We start from the raw sequence: 9,807 nt of genomic DNA, 5'->3' as shown, positions 1-9,807 counted from the left end.
ATATCTAATACATAAAAGGGGGGGGCACCAAAATATATTCACCCCACCTTCTCCATTCGCCAATACTCATAATGACTACAGACAACGGGACCTCAGTACATTCATATATGGTTATACAGACTTGCCTTTAAATAGTACCGAAATACACAAAAAATGAGCGGGAGTATGAGAAAAAAAAAAAAAAAAAATAATAAAAAAAAAACAAACAAAGAGACAACATTAGTCTCTTTCGCACTCTTTTTCTATTACTTGTAAAGAAATATACGCACCAAAAGGAGACATAATTTAACATAGAATATAATTAAATCATCTATAAGCAATTATCCCACCAGTCACTAACACTATTATTCTCTCATGTGTAAACAGCAACTAAATTTATTTACGATTAAACACAGAATAGTTCATTACCAAGTTAATAAATAATGTCATCAGCCCTGACCAGCACTAAAGTGTTTCAGGTTCGACCTAACCGGTTTGGCTCAGTGGATAGAGCATAGGCCTGCGGACTGAAGGGTCCCAGGTTCGATTCTGGCCAAGGGCATGTAGCTTGGTTGTGGGCACATCCCCAGTAGGAGGTATGCAGGAGGCAGCTGATCGATGTTTCTCTCTCATCGATGTTTCTAACTCTCTATCCCTCTCCTTTCCTCTCTGTGAAAAATCAATAAAAATATATTTTTTAAAATAAATAAATAAAAAATAAAGTGTTTCAGGTTCGATACCCAGGCAAGGACACATACCTGGGTTGCAGGTTCGATCCCTGGCCCTGGTGGGGGCTATGCAGGAGACAACTGATCATTGTGTCTCTCACATTGATGTTTCTCTCTCTCCCCACCATCCCTCCCTTCCATCCTCTCTTAAAAAATAAAAGGAAAATATCCTCGCGTGAGGATTAACAAAAAAAAAAAAAACACAACACACAAACATTTTTCTTCTCCTTCAACAAAATTAAGTCCAAATTGCAAACATGAAAGATCTTACACTTTCTATGCTATTTTGATAGAAGTCTCTCAAAAATTTTTTTTTACAAAAATCAAATAATAGGTGATGAACTTAAAATAATTTCAGCCCAACCAGTATTGCTCAGTGGTTGAGCATCAACCTATGAACCAGGAGATCACAGTTCCTTTCCTGGTCAGGGCTCATGCCTAGTTTTCAGACTAGATTCCCAGTGGGGAGCATGCAGGAGGCAGCCAATCAATGATTCTTTCTCATTATTGATGTTTCTATCTCTCTCTCCCCTCCCTTCTTCTCTGAAATCAATAAAAATATATTTTGTAAATCATTTCAGATATCACTAGGAAGAGCAAACCTGTATGTATTGAAAAGTAAAGACATTTTATTCTTCACGAATATGAGGACTAGGAGGCCTTTCTGATGCTTCTTGTATATCAAGCATTTTGAAGAAGCCCTATGTTTCAACATCCATAAAAAATTCTCACTCTTTTCATTAGTAAACAAGACACAGAATTCTCCTAGAATATATAAAAATGCATATTGACAGAATTTTTAAAATTACAAAACCAATCAAACCACTAGCCCAGAAGATAGACATCATTTGAGCAAGCATCTTTCAGTCATAATCTCTATAGGTAATTAAAGCTTGATATAAAGAATCAATGAAGGGGAAAATGCCTTGTGGTTTTTTTTAAGCAAAAAATGGACAAAAAGAAATGCCCTAGTAAGAACTACAAGAGTAATTCTTAAGCCAGCTTCTTCATGAAAACTGGAAAAACAGACACACTGAAGAATATAACTACCATAATACAGACTTCAGGAGACAAAGGAGGAAAGTCACCTGGTAACGACATTCGATGAACAGCCACAGCCACACATTATGGCACTAAAGCATACATCCCTTGGCTTGTAGATAATGACATTTTTAAGGCCCTTAAAAAGATCATCCAAAGAACAAAGGAAATAAGTATAAAATACTTATTATAGTCTGTCTTCAAGGAGTCAAAATATTTTTTTAAAGAAATACAAAAATAGACACATATCCTATATTAAAATTCTACAGGTAACACAACTTAAGGTTCTGTAACCTCAACACCAAAAAACAGGTACCAAAAAGTATCTTAAAAGCACATCAAGAAAACAATATACTACGGATGGGTCTCTAGGTTCAACTGCAGAGTTCCCTGATCTGAAGTCAGCATCTACAGCAGTCACTTCATTAGATCAGAAAGTAAACTTGCCAGACATTCTTTACTACAACAGCCTCAATAAAATCAGTCACTTTACTAGTAAAACTGAGAGTAACTACCAGTACAAAGAGAAGAAAGTAGAAGACACATAAAAAACTGAAAATTGTCATTGGATCATCATCATGCTGCAAAGACTTCAAACTGAAGACAGGATTACCAAGGATCAGCTTTATAAAGATGAGCGGTTCATTAAAACAATGTTACAACAGCGCTTTCAAACGGTAAAAGCCACAGACCTAGGTGTTTGGATCAACACTGCAGTCCAAAACCCCACCAAGCCTACTACTAAGAAAGTCTGCAAAACAGGCTAAATCTTTTTTAACCTGTTCTAACCTACTTCAGACTCCAACTTTCAGAGCATATAAAAGAAATCATTATGTAGCTGGAAAGGCTCAAACTTAAAAGTAAGCTGACTAAATTCTTTCCAGCCCTTAAGATTTTATTTATTGTGATAACAATTTTTTTTAAATGCTAGTTTCTTCTCACAATTTCTCACATAAACTCACAATATCTTTACATGCAATGTTATTTATCTCCATTTGATAAACTTAAAAGAAATTTTCAATTAGTAAATATTCACTTAAATATATTGTATTTGCAAGCTTAACACCAAAAATTATATTATGAGCAACTGAAATTATACATAATGAACTTTACTAATTTTTAAAAATGTTTTTATTGATTTTTAGAGAGAAGTGAGAAGAATTGAGAGATAGAAGAATAGATGAGAGAAACATCATTGATTGGCTGCCTCCTACACACACCCCTACTGGGGATCAAGCCCAGAATCTGGGCATGTACACTGACTGGGAATCGAACCCTGACCTCCTGGTTCACAGGTTGATGCTCAACCACTGAACCACACCGGCCAGATTTTATCAATTTTTTAATGTGTCTGAGCAAAATGTACTCTCCTGGTGCCACATCAGATCATTAGAGCAAGCAAACTGACTTAGCTCTTCTAAGGCTCAGTTTCCTCAACTGGGGAAGAAGGCATAATACAACCATCATAAAGATTAAATGAAATAACATGTGCACAGTACCTTGCATAGTACCAGAGATCATTATTGCTGATAACTTTTATTGTTAATGTTAATTGGGCTTTTGATAGCATTTTGAGATTTGTAATGGGTGGCAAAAATAAGTATTGCAGGTGTTTCTACTTTATTTCTCCAAATTTATAAGATTTATTATTCTTTCAGGGAAGAAAAAAAATTAGGAAAACTTCACCTCAAATTTCCAAAAGGTCACCAGATCAAACTTTTACAAGAATTACTTAGAAACCCCTTAAGAACGGTCTGACTGGCACAGAAAAAAACCCCTCTTACCCTTCATACATTAATAAGTCATCACCTCCAACATGTACAGGCCCTGACCTGCCCCAGATGGTGAGAGGGTTAGTAGCATATCATACATATTCAGACAACTGCAGGTCAGAGCTTTAAAGAGTAGCCACCTGACAAAATGCATAAATGGCTAAGAACCATCCCAAGTCAGGTGTCACCACTGAGACTACCACACCATCAGAGGTCATGTCTACAGCACACTGGGCTGCTGTGACAGTGCTGACAAGTCTTCGAAGCCAGTGTGTCAGATTCACAGATCTCATACAATAGCAAAGTAGTACTTGATTATCACAATATTATATTTAAAATGGCTACTCATTGCCCTGGCTGGTATGGTTCAGTTGGTTAAAGCTCATTCCATGCACTAACAGTCGCTGGTTCAATTACCAGTCAGGGAACATGCCCAGACTGCGGGCTTGATTCCCAGTAGGGGGCATGCAGGAGGCAGCTGATCAATGTTTCTCTCTCTTCCTCCCTTCCTCTCTCTAAAATCAATTTTAAGAAATGTTAAAAATGGCTACTCATTGAAATATGAACAAATTCCATTGTTTAGATCAGCGACTTTCAACCTTTTTCATCTCACGGCACACATAAACTAATTACTAAAATCCATGTCACACCAAGAAATACATTTTTGCCAATCTGGGGGGGGGGGGAAGTATACTTTTGATTCATTCACACCAGACGGCTATTGTTGTGTTAACTGTTGTCATTTTTTTATATGACAATCTAAGGGAAAAGAGGACAGTGCCTGTGACTGTTCAGGTATTGCATGTCTTAAAAATTCTTGTGGCACACTGATTGAAAACCACTGTTAGATAGATGCTCAGATAAACAATCATCTACTACGTGGGGTAATCTAAGTTCCAAATCACTTTCTTCCCTCTTTCTGCTTGAGGTCCGTTCAGATAGCATCCCATATTCTATGAGTCTTCCTATATAAAACAGGTTCTTAAACAGAAATGCTTTAACAAAAACCCAACTGATTGGTTCTATACTGTTTAGGCTTCCGCATTTTCTTTCATCTTATTGCCGCTTGTTTTCCTGTGTTACTGAATCATAAAATCTACCACAGATTTATTACCTTCCCTTAAAAATAGGATTTCTTGGAGTAATTAACATCTCCATCATTCAGAAATGCTATCTATAGAAAGTGAAATTCCAAGTTCTCAACACTGAATTTAAAATTCTTTTAAAAAGAGCCTTAGAATTTAAACAAAATGCAAAAAAAACTTTCTTAGTCTATGAATATGAACGAAAAGGAGACATTTCTTACATGGCTAATTCACATTAATGAGGGGGGAAAGACAACTGAGTCAGAAAGCCTAGCTCTAAATAGTGATCTGATAAGGACATTAAAGAGTATTTAGTTTAAAAGATTTTTTAATCAATAGTTTTATAAAAATCTATAAATCTCTGTAATAACAGTGAAAGCATGTCAAGCACTAGAGCTCTGTTACAGATATTAGTGTTACTTAAGGCAGCCATTAACAGTTACATATGAAAAAGAAATGGCAATAAAAAGACACACATTCTGAAGTCAGTGACTTCCTCTCAATAACCAACCAATGTTCCAACAGCAAAACCAGAATGCACTGAAATTACTGCAGCGCGTGAGTTAACCAACCTCCCTGGTCCCGCGCAATGAGCTCACAGAAGTCAGGATGTGAACAGGCTGTATCCTTCGCTGTTTCCATTCTTGGTTTAGGATTTCCGTTCTTTCCAAAATTTTCTGACGATTGGAACTAAACATACTCTTTAAAAAAATGAAAGGAGAAAAAAAAATGTTCATTGTTAGGACATCTGTAGTATCTCTATTATGGGTTAAAATCTAGTGATTTCTCAAAAATATCAGAAACAGTCTCTCTAATGCACATAGATTTTACAATAAGCTGTGGTTCCCCAAATTTAAATACAAAAAGACCACAGCTATTATTTTATTATGAATGGGAGGGGAATAGGAAATTATTTCCATCCTTTGTTAACTTTGTATTAAAAAAAAACAACACAATGACTTTAGAAACATAAAACCACGAAACCCTGTATATTTGGGTCCCAAGTCTACAGGTGCAATGGAAAGGTATAAAAAAAAGATAGTAAATTCCAAGTAGGCTGAAAATCTTTCCGTTATCACTACAATGTGTGGTACAATTTTTATGTTAAGACAGACCGAGGACCTGAACTTCCAAGTCTTCATTTATCTAATGTAAATATAGCCTGGGCTGAAAATGAACCCTTTCAAATTAAAACTTAGCTTTTTTTCTCCCTAAAGATAACTTCAGTTATACATGCATTTTCAAAAAAGACAAAGGGATACCTTCACTTCATCGGCTCGCCTGAACCTCTTGAGCTGTCGCAGTCGCATGTACTCTGATTTCACGCGCTTCCGCCAACAAACTGGTCCCTTCTCAGACTTCTTCCCAGTCTGGCCCATGATTATTCTAAAAGCAATGGTTTCATATTAAAATCACAAATCTAACCAGCCTGAATACGATCACTTGTGTTTAAATCCCCAGCAAACTAACAATAAGCAAAAGAAATAATACATAATTACACTGTTGACATTTGCAGAAGGGTGCTCATTTGATCTGTATGGTTAAATCATTAAAACATTTCATTCAAAGTACTATAAAGTTTTACTTAATAAAACTTTTAAAAGATATTTTTACAAACACCTAGAGAGCTGCCGTCTTATAGAAATGTGATCCCTTACCAAGAACTAAGTTTACTATATACCGAACTAGTTTCTGTTTGTTTGTTTTTAAATATTTTTATTTATTTCAGAGAGTAAAGAAGAGGAGGAAAGAGATAGAAACATCAATGAGAAAGATTCATCATAGGTTGCCTCCTGCACACCCCCCACTGGGATTCAAGCCAGCAACCTAGGCATGTGCCCTGACTGGGAATCAAACCATGATCTCCTGGTTCATAGGTTGATGCTCAACCACTGAACCACACCGGCCAGACCAAACTAGTTTTTAATCTACAAGATCCACGCAGTAGAGCAAAAAAAAAGAAGAAGAATGTACCCTGAGTTTTCATCAGTCCATTACTAGCAAAAATGAATTGAAAATGACAAATCTGAAGAAGTAAAATTTACATACAACAGTAAAAGTAAAAACAGTACAATACACAATAAATGTACAAATTAAAGTATTCCCCTACACACTTTTACATCAGGCCCACCTTAAATACTGTGCTAAAAGTCTGGATTGCTGCCTCTTGTGCCACCTTTGTTCACATAAGGGGTTTCTTTGCCAGCAAAAGAAAAAAGGAATGTGGCAAATGCAAAGTAAATCCTTCTGCCTTATCTTCACTTGCAGACTCTGGGAGTCAATCACGTTCAATTGTGGGGACAACCTATGGTTCACCAGATGTCTTATTCATACTACAGTCCCCACCTTGAGTCTAAATAAGTGTCCTCTTCTGGAACATTTTCTTCTCAAACTATTAAAAACATACCTGTATCTTCAAAGATTAGAACATTTCTCTGTCAGATGGGTGCAAAGGTGCCATGTTAAGGAGTTTTGCTTTAATTTCTCTAAGAGCAGTGGAAAGCCACTTGGTGTTTTAAGTAAAAGAGGAGGGAAGTTTTCCAACCTGGAAAGGCCAGCTGACTGCAGTGCAGAAGCAGGAGGGCAGGTGGGGAGAACAGAGTGCAAGGTGAGGCCAGGTTCCAAACAAGAGCAGCTCTAATACCACACTGGTGATGGGAGAGAAAAGGAATTCAATTTACTCACAAGAAAACCTGGTGATGATTTAAATGTGGGGGAAGACAACTTTCTGGCTTGAATAACTGAGTAGGGTTTCATTTACCTACTTGTTTACATAAAACCCTCTGGCACAAATAAAATTGTCTAAGAAGACAAGATTTAAAGAAAGAGCACAGAGGTAAGAGGTAACTCTCGGTAAGAATATTCAACCACCAAACAGTAACAAAGAATGCAAATTATTTAGAGCTGAGAGAGGGGCAAAGAAAGCATGTAATAAATGATGATTATGACCCAGGCGATGAATATGAATATACAAAAACGAATGAAATACAGAACTTGCCCTTTTGGAGCTGATATCCTACCTAGAAAGGCCAAAAAAAGAAAATGCACTACAATATATGTACATGGGAAGGTGGGGATAGAGGGATGGAAGTGAGGGTGGGGATGGGGTGGATAGACTGGACTGCAGAAGGATGGCAGAAAAGGTGACAACACAGCCCTAAAAATTGAGATGGATTTCACAGTCCAAAAAAGAATGAAAGGAACTCCAAGGTATGAGCAGACACACTCGAGATGGGGCTGTACAGGCTGGCAAACCAAAAAAGGTGGACACCAAATTTGGTAAAGACTCCAAATTACAAGGGCTGAAAAAAATGAGAAGAATGAAGAGATTTCAAAATGTGAGATAAAAACAGTTGAATGAGGTCACAGAGATAGTATTCCTTGTGAAAAGGTTAAAAATGAAGCCTTCCCAGTGGGTTGCTGAAATGGAACAATGATAACAGTCCTTAGAATGGAGAAGACTAAACTCAACTAGATGAGTTCAGGAAGTCAGGAGGAAAGAAGCTAGGAAGACGGTGAAGCAGGGTAAAAAGACACCAAAGTTAAGAATAAATTGGAGCCTCATTTGACACAGACAACAGGGGGGTGAGGGCATGAGTGGGGAGGAGATGGGGGGCAATGGGGCGATAAGGACACATATGTAATACCTTAATCAATAAAGAAAAAAAAGAACTTTGTGGGGCAATTGTTTGCTTTCAAATCTGCTAGTTAACAGGAGCTCAAGTAATTCTATGCAAATTACTTCAGACATTTAGCACTTCAAAGGCCTAGAACTAGAAAGAATAGGAATCTGATAAAAAGGGATATGTTGCTCATAAACTATTTCACAACCATTCCCATCTGCCACCTTGACAAATTCTTGGTCCTAGGAGGGAGCACTCTGTACCTGATAAACCTGTAACAGGAACATAACATTTAGTTTTCACTGATGTGCAAAGTGGGGATTATTGCAATTCTTTCTAAGCTCTGTCTTGGTGAATAGGTATCATTAATTAGTTGGCATTATGTACTGTTTCTGTACTAGAACCCTCCTTGTCTAACATTCTAATACTTTTGTTTCTGCTATTAGTTACAACAAAGTATGTCACAACAAAGCAGTCTCTCAGACCAAGTTTAATTGAGCTAAACAAGTGGCGAGATCAACAACAGAACATTTCAAAACTGAATCTGGAACCAACCTCTCCGGAAGAGGGCATATATGGATAAATTTCCACATTTATAAATGTCACAAAGCTCTTCCAAACAAAGTACATGAGTGGAGGTTTAGTCTATAGATGAGCTTGTAAACTGAGAGGAAATGAAGAAAATCAGAGTAATTCATTTAGGGGAAATTATCGAAATATAAGGAAAAAGACCTCTGAATTATGATCTAAGACAGCGGTCGCCAAACGGTGGTCCATGGACCACTGGTGGTCTGTGAGGTCCGAAAGGTTGGTGACCGCTAATCTAAGAAATAAATCTAAATGTCCAGTGACTGCTGATCTAATAAATAAATCTAAATGTCCAGACGGTTCTTTGGAAATATAGGGATAAATAGGCAGATCCGTAGAGAATAAAACCTAATGAACCATTTTGAAGGCTGTTTTATATAAAACAAACTCCCTCCCACTATCACAGCATTTATAACATTAAAATCACATTTTCATGTTTTTCACTCCCACTTATGTTCTTCAGTAGCAAGAACCATTATGGGCGTAGCTGGTGTGACTTGGTTGAGCGTTTGTCCCATGCACCAAGAGGTCACCATTCACCAAAAGGTCACCAGTTTGATGACTGTCAGAGCACATGCCCAGGTTACAGACTCGATCCCGGGGGGAAGGGGGGGGGGGGCGGGATGCAGGAGGCAGCCAATCAATGATTCTCTCTCATCATTGATGTTTCTATCTCTCTCTCCCTTCTCCCTTCCTCTCTGAAAGCAATCAAACACACACACACACACACACACACACACACACACACTCACTCTCAGGAATAACCAGGTGTCACTATTCAGGTTAACTACTAGATCTGATTATCCGGAACAAATAAAGACTAAAAATTCCCACTATTTTATAAAACATTTATACTAATTTAGCCATTCTCTGTATTAATATTAAGCCAAATTAAAGAAATATCCTATATAATAAAAAGGTGATATGCAAATTAACCCTCACACCCTCACAAGATGCCTGCCTACGACCAGGGGGGGGGGGGGGGTTAAGT

General features: G+C 37.4%; 1 protein-coding gene across 15 annotated transcripts in view; it reads right to left on the bottom strand.

Annotated features, from left to right (window-relative positions):
* Positions 1-5,991, bottom strand: part of EZH2 (enhancer of zeste 2 polycomb repressive complex 2 subunit) — a 46,757-nt gene extending 40,766 nt beyond the window's left edge. For 10 of the 15 annotated variants that reach the window (XR_002829258.1, XM_023753799.1, XM_023753800.1 and 7 more), the window contains exons 1-2: positions 5,868-5,991; positions 5,178-5,306 (exon numbers count right to left, since the gene is read on the bottom strand). Coding sequence is in view for 14 of the 15 variants with exons in the window: in XM_023753801.1 (XP_023609569.1) it covers positions 5,178-5,306; positions 5,868-5,984 (246 nt within the window). In the remaining variant the exon portion in view is untranslated. The remainder of the gene's footprint in view (positions 1-5,177; positions 5,307-5,867) is intronic. The other 5 variants (XM_023753803.1, XM_023753806.1, XM_023753804.1 and 2 more) reach the window with 1 other exon arrangement.
* Positions 5,992-9,807: the final 3,816 nt, after the last annotated feature.

Source organism: Myotis lucifugus, unplaced genomic scaffold (assembly GCF_000147115.1).
Source record: "Myotis lucifugus unplaced genomic scaffold, Myoluc2.0 scaffold_51, whole genome shotgun sequence".
Classification (NCBI taxonomy): Eukaryota; Metazoa; Chordata; class Mammalia; order Chiroptera; family Vespertilionidae; genus Myotis; species Myotis lucifugus.
Note: the sequence above shows the minus strand (reverse complement) of the source record. Positions and strands in the feature narration are given on the sequence as shown.